The sequence below is a fragment of the Moschus berezovskii genome, chromosome 13 (assembly GCF_049115385.1).
Source record: "Moschus berezovskii isolate FMDL1 chromosome 13, NW_MosBer_1.0, whole genome shotgun sequence".
NCBI lineage: Eukaryota > Metazoa > Chordata > Mammalia > Artiodactyla > Moschidae > Moschus > Moschus berezovskii.
Genome location: NC_142472.1, coordinates 10,687,311 through 10,707,953, shown reverse-complemented (window position 1 = coordinate 10,707,953; position 20,643 = coordinate 10,687,311). Strand labels below are relative to the sequence as shown.

The 20,643-nt window shown below is 44.4% G+C and overlaps 1 protein-coding gene across 6 annotated transcripts in view; it reads left to right on the top strand.

Annotated features, from left to right (window-relative positions):
* Positions 1–20,643, top strand: part of CLYBL (citramalyl-CoA lyase) — a 238,183-nt gene that overhangs the window by 142,002 nt on the left and 75,538 nt on the right. For 5 of the 6 annotated variants that reach the window (XR_016038854.1, XM_088842634.1, XM_088842633.1 and 2 more), the window contains exon 3: positions 19,889–20,101. The exons of the other annotated variant lie outside the window; for it this stretch is intronic. Coding sequence is in view for 4 of the 5 variants with exons in the window: in XM_088842634.1 (XP_088698760.1) it covers positions 19,889–20,101 (213 nt within the window). In the remaining variant the exon portion in view is untranslated. The remainder of the gene's footprint in view (positions 1–19,888; positions 20,102–20,643) is intronic. 6 annotated transcript variants of the gene reach the window in all.

Here is a 20,643-nt window from a genome sequence, read left to right as displayed (position 1 = left end):
TTTCTGAATGTTGAGCTTCAAGCCAAACTTTTCACTCTCCTCTTTCACTTTCCTCAAGAGGCTTTTTAGTTCCTCTTCACTTTCTGCCATAAGGGTGGTGTCATCTGCATATCTGAGGTTATTGATATTTCTCCCGGCAATCTTGATTCCAGCTTGTGCTTCTTCCAGCCCAGCGTTCCTCGTGATGTACTCTGCATATATAAGTTAAATAAGCAGGGTGACAATATACAACCTTGACGTACTCCTTTTTCTGTTTGGAACCAGTCTGTTGTTCCATGTACAGTTCTGACTGTTGCTCCCTGACCTGCATACAGGTTTCTCAAGAGGTAAGTCCTTTTGGCCAGTGATGTACACATGTTCTCTCTCACTTGCTGCAGGTAGATATTCATGAAACGAATGCGTGTGTGAATGAAAGGCTGAACAAGCAATTGGCCCCCTGGCCGGGGGCTGTCCCTAGGACTTAAGGTCTAGGGTTAGTGCTGTACAATCTGTTCTCTGCGCCAGTCTTCACATGTGCCCTTCCTTCTGCTCAGTATCCTCTCTGAGTCTCACAGGGAGCATCTGTCCTCAGAGGCCTTCCAGGACTGCTGAGACTCAGTGATTTCCCTGGCTCCATGTGCCACCTGTGCTGCACGTACTTTTCCTTCTGTAACATGCATCCCCCCTGTAATACTTGCACAGTGCTTCTCTTTTGCTCTAGACTGGAAGCCCCAAGAGGGCAGGAATTCCGTCCGGATCCTTAGCGACCAGCGGTGTTCCTGCATGTGCTACTTTGTTGGTTTCAGTGGAGGTGGGAGAGGTATGACTGTGGTAGGCTCTCCTCTGACATTGAGCATCAGGAAGTGAGCTCGCGGAACCCATACTGACTCAAGGGCTAAACCCGACTAGGCCAGGGAAGGCTAATTAAGTCCCCTGGCCAGTGACCCCTGCTCATTGTCAGTGTGGTATGTGGAATGGTTTGCCGAAGGTTTCTAGTAAAGTTTTGCTTCCTCTTAGAAGAGAATCAGGGGACTTCCCTGGTGGTCCAGTGGCTAAGACTCCACGCTCCCCAGTGCAGCAGGCGTGGGTTCCATCTCTGGTTAGGGAACTAGATCTCACACGCAGCAACAAAGACAGAAGATCCCACATTCTGCAACTAAGGCCCAGCACAGCCAAATTAATAAATATATATATGTTTTTAAAGAGAGAGATCATTCTTTCTTCCTAATAACAACAAAGGTGTGCCACAACAGTTACTACTAAGGACCCTCTCCTTAGGGCAAAGACAACATTGTGGGTGGCAAAGGGACTACAGAAGAAACAGGCATCCTTGACGTCACTGAGCTGTTGGCTTTGCCAGCCCAGAAGCTTCCCTATGGGACTTGCCTGGCGGTCTGGTGATTAAGAATCCACCTTGCAAATATAGGGGACTAAGGAACCAAGATCCCACATGCCATGGAGATTGTAAGAAATCCCTAGAATTTCTTTCCTTCTTAAGGCTGGAATAATATCCCATTGTATATATATGCTGCATTCTGTTTATCCACTCATCTGCCATTCCGTTCCGTTCGGTTCAGTTGCTCAGTCGTGTCCCACTCTTTGCGACCCCGTGGACTGTAGCCTACCAGGCTTCTCCGTCCATGGGATTCTCCAGGCAAGAATACTGGAGTGGGTTACCATGTCCTTCTCCAGGGGATCTTCCTGACCCAGGGATTGAACCTGGGTCTCCCGCATTGGAGGCAGACGCTTTAACTTCTGAGCCACCAGGGGTTATTCCATCTTTTGTCTATTGTGAATAATGCTGCTGCTCAAGTCCCTGCTTTCACTTCTTTTCAATACATACCCAGAAGTGGAAATCCTGGATCATATGGTAACTCTATGTTTAATTTTTAGGAGAACCACCAGACTGTTAAATACTAAATACTTTTTTAAAAACCAAAAAAAACCAAAACCGTATATTAACCAAAAGAAAAGAAGTTTATTTTGATGAGAGAATCAGAAAGTGTTAAGTGACCAGATCTTATTGAGCTCTGGCAGTCACAGATAAAAGCAATAAGAAAGTGACAGAAGCGCTCATACTGAGAAAGAGAGTGCAGAGGTACCCGGAGCCCAGAGTTGATCCTGCAGCCTCAGGTCGCTGGAGCTGGAAGCAAGGAAAGGTGAGGTCAAGAGGGCGGGGAGGGAGACCTGTGGAGTGCCTGCAGGGGCTGTTCCTAGGAGCTTTTGCATCCATTAACTTATTTAGTCATCAAAACAACCCAGCAGGTGCCCTTATTTTTATGGACAAGTCTTGTCAGCTACTTCAAATTTTTAATTTTTATTGCTTTTAACAGCCATAAAGAATATTTTTAAAAGGGAAGAAATAATTTTGAATCTACTGGTCTCACGCAAAATTCACTCTAATGTTTCCCTGTTCTTTTTCAGGCTTTGCCATAATTTCTGTATGATTGAATAGTAATAATTTTATATTCTGCTTTTTTATTGCTATAGAAATCTTTGTGTTTATTATTTTAATAGATGTATATATGCATCAAGTGGTTTCATTTCAGTTCAGCTAACCATTCCCCTACTGCTGAAAATGTACATGGTCTCCAGTTCTTCACTGCAGTTTTATAATAGTTATTATAGAATTTTATTGTGTAATTATTATATAGCTTAACATCTTATAATTTTAGCAGTAAAGTGCTTCATCTATGTAAATTTTTCCTTTTAGACATTTTTTTTTTAAGACTTATTTCTTGTGGGATATTAGTTCCCTGACCAGGGATTGAACTCGGGCTACAGCTGTGAGAGCACCGAGATCTAACCACTGGATTGCTAGGGAATTTCCTGTATTTTGCTTCTTTACACCCTTTGCCCAGTTATCTCTTGTGTGACTTTAGCGGTTTTGCATTAAAATGAACACCTTAGATACCGGAAGCAAAAACAGATTCAGTTCTTACCTCGGTTACTTCTTAACCTCGGACAAGGTATATTTAACTTCATTAAGCCTCAGATTTCTCATTTTCAAAAACAAAAACACTAATGGGATCTACCTCCTTGGATTATTGCAAAGATTAAATGAGATCATGTATATGAATCACCTTAGTATAGTGCCTGGTGCATAGAATATGCTCAATTAATTTTAACCATCTTCGTTCTTACTACTTCAAGTTATCCCCCTACCTGGTTTCCTTCTCTCTTTCTTTATCATCTTATATTTCCTTTTTTCCCCAATTACCTCCCACCCTTGAGTGACTAAGCTGCTAGGAGACAGGTAGGGTGGGTGGGTTGTACAGGGCCAGCCCTGCCATCATGTTCACACGTAGACATGACCTGATCTAACTAAGCATCATTGTCACTCCGATTGTCTGTGTCTCCATTCTGAGGGATGGATGGTCAACAGAGAAACTGCAGAGTTGGAAGGATGTACAGACACCCCGTCTCAGGTGCCCTGTGCTTCTCATGAGTGCTTCCTACGAGAGCTGGCATTTGCCTGGGATTGTCGAGGTGAAAGGGAAAGTGAAAGACGCTCAGTCGTGTCTGACTCCCTGCGACCCCATGGACCCTACAGTCCATGGAATTCTCCAGGCCAGAATACTGGAGCAGGTAGCCTTTCCCTTCTCCAGGGGATCTTCCCAACCCAGAAATAGAAGCCAGGTCTCCCACATTGCAGGCGGATTCTTTACCAGCTGAGCCACAAGGGGAGCCTAAGAATACTGGAGTGGGTAGCCTATCCCTTGTCCAGAGGATCTTCCTGACCCAGGAAGCCATCTGGGTCTCCTGCATTGCAGGAGGATTCTTTACCAACTGAGCTATCAGGGAAGCCCCTATTGGCAAGGATGTTCATGGGAAAAAGTAGCTTCCTAACCTCCAGCTGGTTCAGGCTACCCTGCCACAGTTGCAAACCACAGCTGGCTGTTCTCCTCAGACAGAGCAATAAGGAGCAGAAGGTCAGTCCACGTGTCTTTAGCACCTAGTCCTCGAGAGGCACTTTATATATAAGAGGCACTTTATATATAAGCTTCCTTACTGAGACGTGAAAGAAGTTCGACAACTTTCCCCAAGACCACTGAGTGACTCCACTGCATAGCTCATCTGCATGTTAGTCATTTTTCATGTATTTAATATTTGAAGATATAGTACAGTGTATATTTTATAGTAGAAAGAAATTCCTTCTCATGTGTACTTATTTATCGTTCTTTCTGTCTCCTTTGTTTTTTATTTTTAATTTTCCATATTTTTGCCTTGAGTCCAGCCCCATTGTTTTTATGAAGACTCTGATTCTCAGTAGCTGCAGGGTTCCACTCTGATTTAGGCACTTCTCCTCTGGGCTCCCAAGAATCAGGCTCAAGCCCTGACATGAGTACGACTAAACCACAGAGGTCTGATTTGATGTAAAATCCAGTTGGGTAGCATTAAAGTGTCTCTAAGAATCAGAACCCAGCACACCCATGTTCGTGGCAGCATGATTCACAATAGCCAAACTGTAGCTGTGACCCAAGGTGTCCATGACAGATGAATAGATAAACAAAATGTGGTATATCCATACAATGGAATAGTATTCGACCTTTAAAAAGGAAGGGAATTCTGACACATGCTCAATATGTATGATTTCTGAAGTTAGGTATATTTTAGCACAATAAAATACTTTGTCAAAGAAAAAAAATTGGGACTCAGCCAAGAATGTGAGGAACATGAAAAGAGGTTCATTGAAAAAAGTTAGCAGCAACTTGAGTGAGAAGCCTACAGATCAAATGAGAGGAAAGAATTGAGTTAGATTGTAATTTAGACTCAAGAAAACCACCTCTGTTGGAAGGGTAGAAACTTGATATTCCCCATTGTCAACCCCGTTGTAACAACCCTAAGAGGGGTCAGGATCTTCTTAGCAAAGAATCGCATGGGCATCTGTGTGCACAGAGGGCATCTTTGGCCTGTGGGGAATGTCAGCCCCTACAGATAGTATCAGTAATTTAAGAGTTGCAAGCACTACTGAAGTATTTGGAAAGGTTTTGCTTGTTCAGTTCAGTTCAGTCACTCAGTCGTGTCCGACTCTTTGCAACCCCATGGACTGCAGCACACCAGGCCTCCCTGTCCATCACCAGAGTTCACTCAAACTCATGTCCATTGAGTCAGTGATGCCATTCACTCTCATCCTCTGTCTTCCCCTTCTCCTCCCGCCTTCAATCTTTCCCAGCATCAGGGTCTTTTCAAATGAGTCAGCTCTTCGCATCAGGTGGCCAAAGGCGTTTTGGCTTCAACATCAGTCCTTCCGATGGATATTCGGGACTGATCTCCTTTAGGATGGACTGGTTGGATCTCCTTGCAGTCCAAGGGACTCTCAAGAGTCTTCTCCAACACCACAGGTCAAAAGCATCAATTCTTAGGCACTCAGCTTTCCTTATAGTCCAACTCTCTCATCTCATAGCTTGTTAGGGCAAGCATTTGAATCACTTAAAAAGAAAATGAATGTATTAAATTCATGAATACGGTTTTTAAAGTTTCAGGGAATTTAATAAAGCTGTTAATGGTACCAGTTGAGGTTTGAACTTATTTAAACCTATTCAACTTGAGTTAATCCATTCTCTTTATGAATAGAATAATAAGGTTGTAGACTGAACACTACTGCCTAAAGAAGGTAGATGTTTTAAGCTGGTAATTTTAAAAACCAGAGTAACCTACCTGGTCTTTTCTGTGCACAAAAGCTACCCTCAGACATTTAAAAAATTTATACTGACTGCTCCAGTTCTAGAACTTTCTACTTTACAGCACACTTGCTGATTAATCTGTGGGTTTCTTCCACTAGTACACAAATTCCTTGAGGCCACAACCACAGTTGTGTCCTAAGCACCTAGTATGGCGCCAGGCACACAAAAGGTGCCCAACAGATGGTTGAAGGAGGTGGCTTAGGGGGAAAAGACATGCTTGAATTTATCCAACTGCTATGCTTGCTAATTTCGTACACATACAACCTACAGCAGATACCTGCAATGACTTCTGTTTTGATATCTATGTGGATGTTTGCTAGATGAATCCGCCCACTTGCTTTAATGGATTACTATAAATACATTATAACAAGTATAACTGGATAAAGAAATTATGAGGACCATTATTATTTTTTCTGTTCTTGTTCATTCACTAAGTTGTGTCCGACTCTCTGCGACCCCATGAATTGCAGCACGCCAGGCTTCCCTGTCCTTCTCTGTCTCCTGGAGTTTGCTCAGACTCATGTCCATTGAGTCAGTGATGCCATCCTCAGTTGCTCTCTTCTCATGCCCTCCATCTTTCTCAGCATCTGGGTCTCTCCCAATGACTCCACTTTTCACATCAGCTGGATTATTATTTTTATTTTCCCCCTAAGGACCATATGTAGTCATGTCTTCATAATGAGTTCCTGATCCATATTTGCCCAATACCCTCCCAAGAGAAAAATGTTGCTTCTGTGAGACTCCCTTCCTTGGATGGCCAGTGTCACACAGAAGACTGTCCTCTGCCATGCTGAACTTGTGATCACATCTCTGGATCCAGAGGCACTGTGTTTGGACAAAAGCATCAAGGATTCAGGGCTTCCCTGGTGGCTCAGTGGTAAAGAATCTGCCTGCCAGTGTAAGAAATGCTGGTTGATTTCCTGAGTCGGGAAGATTCCCTGGAGAAGGAAATGGCAACCCACTCCAGTATTCTGACCTGGGAAATTCCATGGACAGAGAAGCCTGGCAGGCTGTAGTCCATGGGGTCACAAAGAATCAGACAGGACTTAGCGACTAAACAACAATCAAGGATTCAAGCTCGGGAACAAATAGAGCGAGGGCTCCCACAGCATCTTGAGAAAGCTGGGGGCAGAAACGTCCTCTCTCCAAGGCGGGGGCCATGTCTTCACGCACAGTTTCCTCTTTTGGCACCTTTCCCCTCGTGGCGGGGCAGATCCGGGAGTGAAGAAAGGGGTGGCGGTGGGCCCTTGGCTGTCAGGCTGTTAGTGACGAGCTGTTTTCAGCAATTATGCCCTTCCAGCCAGGGTGTGACGGCTGGCACCTCTGGTAACAAGATGATTTCCAGGGCTTCGTGTTTCAGGCTCTGCCGGCTTCCTCTTGGCCTTCGCTTGCTGCTCTCCTTGGCAGCTTCAGAGTTTACTGACATTATTACCAATGTGACATGTTCCTCTTGGCCGACACAAGAACTCAGGGAAGACATGCCAGTCTGCCATGAGAGGGGGCCCTTGGAGGGAAACATGAAGCTGGGTGTAGCCACCACAGCAGACTTGTCCCCAGGGAGTAAGAGACACAGGCTCATCATGCTGCCTCTCAAGAATAACCCATCCCTGAATTTGTCGGCAAGTGGAAATTCCCATTGCCCACTCAAGTGACAAGGGAGCTTTTTTCTTAGACAGGCCTAGCATTGTTGGTAAAGTTGTCATACCGGCTAGAAAAATGATCCACTCAGTAACTCATCAGATTATTTTTTTGAATTGAGATTCTTTTTTTTTTAAATTATTTATTTATATATTTTATGGCTCTGCTGGATCTTTGTTGTTCCTATGGGCTTTCTCTCGATGCTGCTTCTCTCCAGTTACAGTACACTGGCTTCTCATTGCAGTGGCTTCTCTTGTTTCAGAGCACAGGTTCTGGAGCGAGTGGGCTTCAGTGATTGCAGCACACAGGCTCAGTAGCTGTGGCGTATGGGTTTAGTTGCTCCGCAGCATGTATGATCTTCCCGGACCAGGGATCAAACATGTGTCCCCTCCATTTCCAGGCGGATTCTCAACTACTGGACCACTAGGAAAGTTCTCATCAAGTAGTTGTTGAGAAACCACTGTTCAGCAAGGGAAGACTGATGCTAGAGGTGAACAAAGAAAATGCAGTCCCTCCTCTCACGGAGCTCACGGGCTGGAGAGAGACACGCACATCAGTCCAGTGGCCACCATGGTTGATGTGTAGTTGTGATAAACGATGGGAAGACAGAGTGCACGTGCTGTGAGCCTATAAAGCAGGACTGCAGGCTGCAGAGAAGGAGTCCTTATGGAAATGACATTTGCACTAGGATCCAACAGCGATAACTCGACCGAGAGTGGGATATGGGGCTGAGTGGAATGGAAAGCCTTGGGGGCCAGAGGAGAGTCATGTGCAAAGGCCCAGGGGCAGCAGGAAGCCTTGGAGAAGGTTGTGTGGCTGGAGTGCCCAGAGCCCAGGGGTCACGCAGGATGAGGCTTGAGGGGTAGCAGGACGGGATGATGCAGACCTGGGTACGACCATCAGATCTACACAAGTATTCTAAGGACAGAGAAAGGCCACTGAGGGCTTTAAGCAGCAGAGATGAGAGTCTTCTAAAAATATTCCGGATGCTGTGGAATGGATCGGAGTGGATGGTGAGGCCATCCGAGCGCCGTCACAATGGTCAGTGGGAAGAAAGGAGGTGATGCGGGATGCAGAGGACATGGGAGACCCAGTCCCCTACCCTCCCTCCCTCCCTCCCTCTGCCCCTCACTTCCTTCCTTCCTTTCTTCCCTCCTTCCCTTCCAAACCTATCTACGTTCTCTGCTCCAAAAGGCAGAAATGGACTCTTTTTCTTAGAAGATTTCAAGTAAAATTCCCTCCTCCTATCTTTATGGGGAACTTCCTCAAAGAAACAGGTACCTACAGTTCTCTGCCAGAGGAAGGATTTCAGGAAAGCCATGTTCAGTTCTGAAGGAGTGAAGGGCTTCCTCGTAAATGCAGTAGACCCTCCTGTGCCACCCCAAGAGCCCCCCGCCTCGGCCCATTAGAACCCCCAAAGTGATCTGATTTCCATCAGTCCCAAAGCCAGCCAAGCAAGGTCACGTTTACAGGACTCCCTCCCAGCGACCGTCCAGAAAACAATAAAAACAGATGCAGGCCCTGCTGTGGTACAGAAGCCCACTTTGGAAACCAGGGGGTCAAGTGCCCATTACCCAGGTAAGCAGGCTCTCCATGGGAGAGCAGAAGTGCACATCCATATGCCAAGAGGAGAGGTGCTGGGAACCACCGGGGCCGCCTGGGAAAGGGGGCCTCATCCAGGCAGTGCTAATCGAACCGGACAATGCCACGGAGCTGGCGTGGCTGAGCTAGGAGGGAGGCAAGGACGGGCTGGGGGAGAAGGGCCTCCCTTCCTCCAAAATCAATGTCCCTGTTAACTTGGGCAGAAGAAAATCTGACAGCTCTGGAAACCTGCCCATCTGATGAGAAGGAGAAAGCTGAGAAGCGGTTGGAGCCCGAGAAAGCCCCGGGATGCAGGCGCGATCAGTTGCCCGTTGGGGACCCGGTGGCAAGTCGGCTCTGCTGTGCTTTTACCGAAGCCCAAGAGGACAGGTGCTGCTGCTGCCCATCCCCATACGGCCTCCCCAGCTGCCTCGTAACGTGCCTGCCCCTCCGGTGATCCCAGCTGGATCTGTTTTATAAAAGATCCAAGAAACCAACGGGGCCATCGGCTTCTGAACCCAAGCTCCCTGAGGTCTGGCCAGTGTAGGGCTATTCCATTTTCTGTTAATATCTGGGATTTAACCGAGAGGCAACTGGCGTAACTGAAACTTACAGAGAAACTGAAGTCTAGCCATGGAAATTCTAGTGACAAACCACCCTGTTGTGGATAAAGTGATGCTTTTTGACTGGTCCATGATACTTATATAAGGCCACTTGTGAAGAGAATAATAGGAATCCACAACCCTATTATTCATGTTTTAATATGAATAATATTAATTTTGTGGCTAAAGCCACAACTTATATGATTCATATTTCAAAATCCATAGAGCTCCAAAAGCCAAATACTTTTATTATAAGTCTTCAGCTGATTTCACTTGTAAGCAAAACTGCCCTAAACTGACGTGGGGCAACTGGTCGACTCCATCCACTGTGTGTGACTAGTCCTACATTTTGCTCCAGGTTTCTGGGTGGGGTGACATAAGATAAACTGCCTGCTCAACCTTTTGCCTTTCCCAAAAGATTCTTCATTCTAAAATACCTTTGTCTCCCAGGCTTTCTAACCTGTGATGGTAAACTTGCATTGTTATGGGTTTGAGGACTTGTGGTCTAGTGGACAATTAGGAAACCCGAGGGCAGACTACATAGAGCCCTTTGCGCTATAAATATTTAATATCCGTAGAGATGTTTGGGGTTGATGGAATTGCGGAAATTCCCTCTTCCATAGTCTGAGTCCAAATTTCAATGGAGACTGCATGCGGTGAAAAAAGCATGGGTTTGGGAGTCAGAAGGTGCCTGGGCCATTATTAATGACCCATGTGGCCTTGGGCAAGACTTTTCTCCTCCCTGGATCTCATCCATAAAGTGAAAGACGTGGACAAGATGGTCCCTAAGGACACTTTGGGTTTTTATATTCCATAATTCTGTGAGCTACCTACAGGAGGGATGAGTGGCTGGGTAGCAAGAAGCTCAGATAAGGCCTCAAAGTGGGGAAAACAAGGACACAGGTGCCTGTTCTGGTCCATTCGTAGGGATGGAAATAACACAGTCGGTCAGCTGGGGTTGGGCAAAGCGTACCACCATGTACGGAACCGCTCATACATCCTCGGTGCTGGGTGATCGATACACCCAGGATCTGGGATGGCAACGGGCCTGGCAAGGAGTGAGGCTGAGGAGGATCCCTGTCGTGCCAGGGCTGTGACACTGCGTTCTGCTGAAATCAATTTGGCTCCGTTTCATGCGTACCTAGCAGATTTACCAGATTGTGAAGATGAATGTTTTCTATGCGCGTGGCTGATTTTCGCATGCATCTGCTCACTCATCTGAACCTTAGTTACATGCTGCTAGGAGAACGAAAGGCTATAATTTCTTCTCTTTGAAGCAGGAGTGGTAAAGGCACCATGGTTTCTGCTTTACAGATCTGCGTCAAAATGGTGCACCACTCTCCTCCTCATTGTCCCAGGAAGAAAAAAAAATGAAGTGATATGACGGTATTTTCTACTGCATTTGCAAACGATCCTGACTGACTTTAATGAAGAACCCAGCGCCTGAGAGCATGGTTTTCAGAATGTAAATATCCAGTGGAATGCAAGCATGAGTATTTAACGGTATCATTTTCATGTGACGTTAATAAGCCCTTGTTGGCTTGTCATGTTTCCATTTTAGATGACAGTGCTTCCTTCAGATGTCAGTGGTCACGCTCCAAGACAATGATACTAGTACTTATTCAGTGCTTGCCATTTCTGGGATGCTTTTATCACCCTTAATTAGTAAACCACAAATAATCTCTGCTCCATAGCCTAGTGCTGTAGTCTTCAGTGTTCACGAGGAGAGTATGCTCCAGTGACTAATAAATAGTATGGATTTTAGAATCAGTCAAACTCAGATTGGACTCTGACTTACTGAGCATCTGCCTCTCGGCAAGCCTCCAAGTCCTCCTCTGTAAAATGGGGATTTGTTGTTGCTGTTCAATCGCTCAGTCATGTCTGACTCTTTGCAACACCAAGGACTGTAGCCTGCCAGGGTCCTCTGTCCATGGAATTTCCCAGACAAGAATACTGGAGTGAGATGCCATTTCCTCCATTCAGGAGATCTTCCCGACCCAGGGATAGAACCTGCGTCTCCTGCTTTGGCTGGGGTGGCGGGGGTTCTTTACTGCTGAGCCACCAGGGAAGCCCTGGGCTTACACAGAGTAGGTTTGAAGATTAAATCAGGACATGCATGTCAGGACTTCCCTGGCAGTCCAGTGGTTAAGAATTCATGCTGCCAGTGCAGGGGATGCAGGTTTGACCCCTGGTCAGGGAACTAAGATCACACATGCGGAGTGGTATGGCCGGAAAAAGAAAAAAAAGAGCGTGCATGTTGACAGCATAACCTAGTGCCTGGCCTACAATAAGTGCTCAGTTCATCTTAACCTGAAAGTAGATGACGACCACTTTGCCGTCCCCAGGTCCGCCAGCCCCTGGGAATCGCATCACAGCACAAAATTTCCTATCACAGAAAACTCCATAGGCCGTTGTTATGGACCAAAATCACCCCACCTTTCCTACTCCCTCCCTGCTTCCTCTCCATTCTTATTTTATTTTGGAGAGAAATTGGGTTTTCCTTTCTCATTCCTAGTTCATCCCCGCCTTGCCCTGAGGCTTCTTTCTGCTAGCAAATGGCTTAACCAGTTTTTTTGTTTTGTTTTTTTGCTTGTTTTTAAACAAATAGAAATAGTTCTTTCTACCCTTAGCCTTTCTATACCAACTTTATCAAAGGCAATGATTAAAATAAAATTTTTAAAAACCATTTTCTCCTTGAAGAATTCTGACACTAGCTCTTAAGTAACCCTTTCCTCCTCCTCAGCATTTAGATATTATGGGTTACTGCAAGTCCTGGTTCAAGGGCTGGCAAATCCATTGAAAAAGTAAGGAATTTACCCAGATCTTAGAGTCCGAAGCAGAGACTGAATTCAGAGCACAGGAATTGAGACTCTTAGATGTTCCTTTATCCTAAAGGCAAGCTTTCTTTAAAACACTGAAATGAAAAAATGGGAGAGGGACTTCAGCAGCTATGACTCCACACTCCCAATGCAGGGGGCCTGGGTTCAATCCTTAGTTGGGGAACTAGATACCACATGCCTCAACTAAGAGTTCACATGCTGCAACTAAATATCTTTTATGCCTCAACTAAGACCTGGTGCAGCCAGATAAATAAATATTAAAAAAATAATTTGGGAGAGAGCCAAGGTGGGGCTTCTGAAGCACAAGTTTCTCTAGTGGCCCCAGGGTAGCATGCCTGGCCTGGGTCATCCCACTCTGCTTCTCGAGGTAACACTTCAGCCCCAGTTGCTCACCAGGAGCAGTAGAATCACCCCCATGGAACGACCTGTGACGAGTGGCATTCCCAGGAATAAAGGTTAGAAGTCACAGTTCCAAAAGAGGCCTGAAACCCTACAAGCTTCAGGGCACAACTTTTGTGTGTGGATGGGTGTGTACAGGCATGTGTGTGCATAGATGGTATTTATGTGGATGCTGTATGTAGGTGTGTTTGTGTGGATGCTGTGTGTGGATGGGTGTGTACAGTTGTATATGTGTGTGTTGTGCTCTAGGAGGATGATGTGTTTGTGTGTGGATGGCATGTATGGATGGGTGTGTCGATGTATGGGGGCGAGTATGCAGGGGTTGTTGGTGATGAGGGAATGTGTGAATGAGAGAATGGGTGAACTTTTGGTTAAGACTCTGTGATTCCAATGCAGGGGGTATGGGTTCAGTCCCTGGTTGGGGAACTAAGATCCTGCATGCTGCACAGTGCGGCCAAAAAGAAAAAAATAGTTCAGAGGAAGTCTATAAGCAGAGCAGCCTGGCAGCATTTGCTGTAGGTATGATTATCCATTCTAACTTCAATCATTTCTAAACTGTAGTCAAACAACATAACATAATAATTATGTTCATCATTATTAGCTCAGTATTTACCAAGTGCTTAAATGTTCAAAGCATTGCACTGGTGAGTCTTGGCGGGGGACAGAGGAATATAAAATAGGCATTTTATTTTTCTCATTGTCCAGTTTAAGCTCTGGCTTGTTTGACACAAACAGCACTCACCAAGCTCCACCAAGTTCCAATAAGATTTGGCAACTTGTCCTGGTTTGAACTGATTTCTCACTAAATGAAAAGATTTAATACGAAAAATGCCAAATTTCGGACTTCTCTGGTGGTCCGGTAGCTAAGGCTTCCCTCTCTCAATGCAGGGGGCCCGGGTTTGAGCCCTGATCAGGGAACTGCATCCCAAATGCCACAACGAAGACCTGGTGCAGCCAAATAAATAAAAATTTTAAATGCCAAATGTGGGGCAGAAATCTGTTTTTCAGGATGTAACCCCAAGTAATATTTTAATGTACCGTTGAAGATGTTTTTGCTTAAAAATAGCTCCCAGTGACTGTGTCCTTACGTTTGTCGGTCACAGCCACAGTGGAACAGAGCTGAAAAACTGAGCAAGGCCTAGTAAAAGAAGGCCACAAAGAAGATGAATATGCCAGCTCTTTTCTAGTGCCTTCTGGCTGGAATTCGTGGGAAGTGGCAGCGGGTCTTAATGTATGCAACAGGTAGGATTGGATTTGCTTTCTTCCCATCGACAACAGTGGGATCATGCTTATGCAAAGATGTGAGTGACACTGGAAATGTAAAGGCCACGTAATTACTTAGGCATTTGCTCATTCTTTCTCAGACCAGGTCAGCTCCTAACCAGATTCTCTTGCTCAAGGACCTGAGTTCATCCCTGGTATTTCCTTCCCAGGGATGATTTTCACTGAGAATGTAGTGTGTTTCCTAAAAAGAATTAGATTCTATATTGGTTGTACTTAAATGTGGAACAGCTGTCTTCTGCTTGGGCTTCCCTGATAGCTCAGTTGGTAAACAATCCGCCTGCAATGCAGGAGACCCCGTTTAGATTCCTGGGTTGGGAAGATCTGCTGGAGAAGGGATAGGCTACCCACTCCAGTATTCTTGGGCTTCCCTTGTGACTCAGCTGGTAAAGCATCCACCTGCAATGTGGGATACCTGGGTTCAATCCCTGGGTTGGGAAGATCTCCTGGAGAAGGGAAAGGCTACCCACTCCAGTGTTCTGGCCTGGAGAATTCCATGGGGTCACAAAGAGTTGGACACGGCTAAGCAACTTGCACCGTCTTCTGCTTAGATTTCAACACATAAGTCTTTCCCTTTGTGTGTGTGTGTGTGTGTGTGTGTCACACACACAGAATATGAATGAGAGATAAAAATGTAAGTGCTGAGCTAAGATAGGAAGACCTCGGTTCCAGTTCTTGCCCTCCCTCTTGTTAGATATGGGAATTTGTATGGTAGACATCAGCCAGTTAGTCACCAAAACCCTCTTTTACTTCCTTCTGGTACATGGATGATATTTCCCAGCCTCCTTTGCAGTGTCATATTGCCATGTGATTATCTTTGAACCCACAGAATGTGCATGGGAGTGATGTATACTTCCAGCTGTGTATACATGCTCAATCACTCAGTCGTGTCTGACTTTTTGCAACCTCATGGACTATCACCAGCCAGGCTCCTCTGTCCATGGAATTTCCCAGGCAAGAATACTGGAGTGGGTTGCCATTTCCTACTCCGACCCAAGAGTCGAACCTGAGTCTCCTGCATTACTGGAGGATTATTTACCACTGTGCCACCTCCAAAGCCCAAAAAACTCTCACCCACAAAAACTTTTCTCTATCTTCCACATAACAGCCAGATGAGAGACTTTGGTCATTGTGGATTAAGATGAGAACCACGGACAGAAGACACAGCACCCCGACTCCACCCCATCACAGATTAGTTTTGATAAGAATAAGAAAGGAACTGCTAGTGTGTAAGCCCCCGTGACTGTGCGTGTCTGTTATAGCACCTCATCCTGCTGTAGTTAAAACGTGAGGTCTGCCCTCTTCAGTCTCTATAGCTGTAAGGTAGGATTTACTTTGTTGAAAAGCTCCACTTAATCCCCTTGAGGTCAAAATGTGATGTATGTAAAAATATTTTTCTTCCTCCATGTTCTCTTCCTGCCCTTCCTCGTGCATTTTTACTTAGTTGCAGTAATAGTTTCAATATAATTTTATATTTAGCTCTTTTTCGCTTAGCACACCACAAGCATTTTTCCACATCGCTGCAGTCTTCGTAATTATAAATGTTAATGACTGTTTAATATTCCGTCAAGCTGATGTGCCATAATTGTCTAAAACAAGTGTGAGATGCTGCTGTTATACCCTGCTTTGAAACAATCCAGCTTATCCAAACAGTTAAATCAGGGGGGTGACTACTAAAGACATTTTTACTCATCAAAAGAATTCTCTGCAAGGGACTTTTAAATACTGAGTTCCCCTTGTGTTTCTTTAGTATAATTTAAACTACAAACATGTAATATACCCTCAGCCACCTACTATGCGAAGTAAGATACCTGTATTTTATTATACAAATGTTGATACGTGCATTCTTGGCTGCTATTTGCAGAGAATCCCAGGTTCCCTAAAGCAGACCTGATCCAGGTGATGTTTCCTGACTGTTGGACCTCCTCCACTTTCAGTGGTCTGACCAGGCACCGAAGATCCTGGGCTGGGGCTTGTATTCACGGGCACTCAGGCTTATCTTTGCATCCATTGTTTTTGCATGTACCCATGTTTAAAAAATTATGTCTTAACTGCAAAAACAACAATACAACAGCAAGCAGCAGTTTAACAGCAATAATAGAATAATAGAAAAGGAAACATCACTCAGAAATGCATCACAGTAACAGTGGGCGTGCTACTGCAGGACCCTTTGTTTACCATGCCCGCATGCGCACATGATATATGCCTAGTTATTTTCACCTCAGTTTTGTTTCCTACTTCCATCCGGTAACCCTTGACACCATCACATTGTTTCATAGTCTCAATATTAGTATAAAATTCCTGCACTGTCTAAACTCTCTCTTGCAAGTCATAACTTGCAGAAACTTTTAACCCCGCATTTACCATCTGTATCAAAATTCCAACATGGGTTTGTATGTGTGTACTGGCAAAGAAAGCTTGGATTTTGAATGGATTCAGATCAGAGTGTGTTCAGCTGTATCCCTGCTGGGATCACACTGCATGTCATTTAAACATGTGTGTTATCACTAACATCAAATCCATCTCATGTCAGTCTCTTCCAAGAGAGGTTCATCAGCATATAGTTACATTGTTTACGTACATTACCATACATGTTTAATATGGTATAGAAGGAAAATATAAGTTGTATCTGCTATTATATAGTCTCATGTACTGTAAAAAATACACCTATGAGTACTCATTCATTGTTAAATAATTATAATCAATGTTTTAAATCCTTTACATTGTGTAGAATGGTAGATGGTTATGTGGGCAGTTAAACTGTCAAAAATGTTTTCTAAACGTTTTCAGGTGGGCTGAAAACATAATACTTTTAATTCTATTCATAATGATGGAATATAGGCTCATGCCCTCCCAAAACTTGCTATCTGCCCATTTTCAAGAGATGGATTAGATTTTGGATGTTGAAGTATATCTCTGTTTGTCCGTATCTCTTACTAGGCTCTGAGCACCTTAAAGATAGGCACTATAATGTATTCATCTTTGGATTCCCAGCATCTAACCCTTTATCTGGCACTTACTTGGTTTAATTCACACTATTCTGTGAATAAATGAATGAGCAGATACATAAATATTAACTATAGTCCACAGTTAATTTCACCTATGGAATTTGCTTTATTTTCTACTTATCTCTTTCCTAATTCAATATCAAATTCTCCAGCAGAGTTACTATCTATTCTCCAGTCTTGAGCCGGTTGCTTACTAGATTGTTATCTGGGAATTTCCCTTCCTGTCTGGGAAGTTCTTTGGTTTAATTTCTGAGTTGACTATTCTGTTTACTGGATCTCTGTTTATTGGATCCATCCAGTTAGGGTTAGGGTTAGGGCAATCCTATTTTATTGCCCTAAAAAATCCCCTCTGCTCTATTCCACCTGTTCCCAGGGAATCCCTGGGAGTCACTGATCTGTTTCCTGCCTCCAGAATTTTGCCTTCTCCAGAATGTCATATAGTTGGAATTAGACTGGCTTCTTTCACTTAACAATATGCATTTAAGTTTCCTTCATGTCTTTTTGTGGTTTAATGGCTTTTCTTTTTATTGCTGAATAGTATTCCACTGTATGAGTGTATGACAGTTTATCCCTTCACCTATGGAATTTGCTTTATTTTCTACATTTCTCTCACGTAGTTGAATCCCAAACTCTCCAACAGAGTCACCATCTACTGCACCAGTCTTGAGCTGGTGGCTCACTAGATTGTTGTTTGGGACCTTCCCTTCCTTCCTGGGAAGTTCTTTGACTTAATTTCTGAGTTGAATATTCTGTTTTCTGGATCTCATGTCTTTTTCTTTCTTGGTTTATCCTCTTACTTTAATGGTATATCCTTTATTAACTACCTCAGATAGGATACATGAGAGAGAATTTTTTAAAAACATTTGACATGTCTGCAAGTCTATTCTAGCCTCACAAATCAGACTTTTCTAGACTTAAATCTCAAGAGGAAAACAAGTTGACTTGCTGTTGGCCTAGTATAAGCAAGTTATTTAGAGATTCCTAAATGGTTCAGTTCAGTCGCTCAGTCGTGTCCGACTCTTTGCTTCCCCATGAATCGTAGCACGCCAGACCTCCCTGTCCATCACCAACTCCCGGAGTTCACTAAAACTCATGTCCATCGAGTCAGTGATGCCATCCAGCCATTTCATTCTCTGTCGTCCCCTTCTCCTCCTGCCCCCAATCCCTCCCAGCATCAGAATCTTTTCCAGTGAGTCAACTCTTTGCATGAGATGGCCAGAGTATTGGAATTTCAGCTTTAGCATCAGTCCTTCCAATGAACACCCAGGACTGATCTCCTTTAGAATGGACTGGTTGGATCTCCTTGCAGTCCAAGGGGCTTTCAAGAGTCTTCTCCAAAACCACAGTTCAAAAGCATCAATTCTTTGACAATCAGCTTTCTTCATAGTCCTTCTATTATTTTTTGTATCTTTGGTCTAGTTTTTCTTTTCCACTGTTTCGAAGGCCTTCAAACTCATAGCCCCCTCCACTTAATTTTTTGTAAAATAGTTTGAATTAGCTACATTTGATTAATTGAGCATTTGAAACATTAACCTCTGTGCAGAGGTATATTTTATAGCATAGGAGTGGCTATGTTCACTTACTAACATTTCTTTCTCTGCTTTTGGATTGAAACAAGCACAGAATAATTAGAGACTATTTCTGGCAAATAAAGCAGCTAATACTTGGAAAGGTATGTTTTAGTGAAGATTGTTTATAAACACACCTCTTGCTGCCAAGATCTTAAAGTTTAATTAATTAGCATCACCCCAGCTTCCCCTTTCCTCTCCTGTCACTCGCTTTCATCTTCCTTCATTTATTTTATACGCACACACTCACACGCACACACTTCTCATTCTCCTACTTTCTCTTTATCTCTGTCTGCACAAGTTTGCACACAGAATTGGCTTCCCTTCTAGCATTTTTTCCCGCTGCACTCCATCAAAAAATATTTTCTGCATCTCTAATTTCATCAAGATATGCCTGACTGAGAATGTCAAAACCACTGAGCAGAAGTGTTTAATCCAAAGTTGGCTCTGCTGGTGATGATCAGCTGAGGAAACAACCTCGGATTTTTTTCTTAATTATTCATTAGGACATAAGTTTCCACTGTATGAAATAGATTCACATCCCCCTTCTCACTCCCTGCTCTTCACTGTGCCGGCTCCCACTAATTTCCAATAGAGCGTTCTGCACCCAACTGAGACACCAGGAGGGAAAGGTACCTGGCCATAGGTGGGAACACTGCTTCCAGCAACAGTTTTCCGTAGGTAAATAGTCACTTCATGATTTATCGGACAGTCAGATACTGGCCACATTTATGGAACTCCAGAAACTGAGGTCTGCGAGTTGGGCTGGTCACCAGCAACAAGCCCCAAAGTAGTCTAGGCAGCCCACCATGGAGCTCAGAGCAGAAGGTCCCAGCTCCTGTCCCTGCTTCACAGCTTGATGGCCGGGTGACATCAGGAAAGTCTGTTAACCTCTCTGAGCCTTGGTTCCATCATCTGTTAAATGGTGATAATACCATCGACCTCCCAAGGTTGCTGAAAAGATAAAAATGAAATAAATGTATGTGAAAGCACTTAACAAATGACCAAGTACCATGTAAATGTTACTTACTATGTCTGACCTCAGAGATCGAAAGGCTGCATTCTTTTAAAATCTATTATTTATTTGGCTGCACGGGTGTTGGTTGCATCATGAAGGATCTTCGCTCTTCATTGTGGCATGTGGGATCTTTAGTTGGGGCATGTGAGACCTAGTTCCCTGGCTGGGGATCGAACCCAAGCCCCCAGCATTGGGAGCTTGGAGTCTTAGCCATTGACCACCAGAGAAGTCCCAGAAGGATGTGTTCTTATTCCATGTTTTGTTTTGTTTTTTTGCTTTTGATTCAGTCCTCTTTCGATGAGGGCTTCCCTGGTGGCTCAGATGGTAAAGAATCTGCCTGCAATGCAGGAGACCTGGTTTCAATCCCTGAGTCAGGAAGATCTCCTGGAGAAGCGAATGGCTACTCACTCCAGTATCCTTGCCTGGGAGATCACATGGAGAGAGCAACCTGGTGGGCTGCAGTCCATGGGAGCCTCAAAGGGTCAGCCACGACTGAGCAAGTAAGCACACACAGATGAAGGACGTTTTGTATTTAAAGTGTTTTACAAATATAAAAATTATGACAGGAAAGATTTAGAGTATAATTAGCAGAGAAGGAAGCTTATGTTTCTCTGGGATAAGACTACCCATGGCTTGTTGACCCAATACAATATGTTCATAATCTCACACGTCAAGAGCACACCACGTTCAAAGGGCGTATTGAATGACTGTGTGAGAGTGATGGTAATGGAATGCATGGACCAGGGACCAGTCAGATGGGCAGCACAGACAACCGTTTGTCTGCTGGCTGCAGTTGGAAGAACTGCTTCAGAGATACTGGTGGAACCAAAATAGGGAGATCGTCCTCCCTCCATTTCAGCTTGCTTGCCAGTCCCGTTTCTGCACATCATCTGTACAAGGCTCAGGATCTGTGACCCTCCTCCACTGGGTATCTGGTGAGGAAAACAGTACAGCTACAGATCATGAGTGATCATACCTCATATAATGGGGTACTACTTGGACCCTTCCAGAGGGGAGAAAGAAGGCTGAATCTTCATGGACT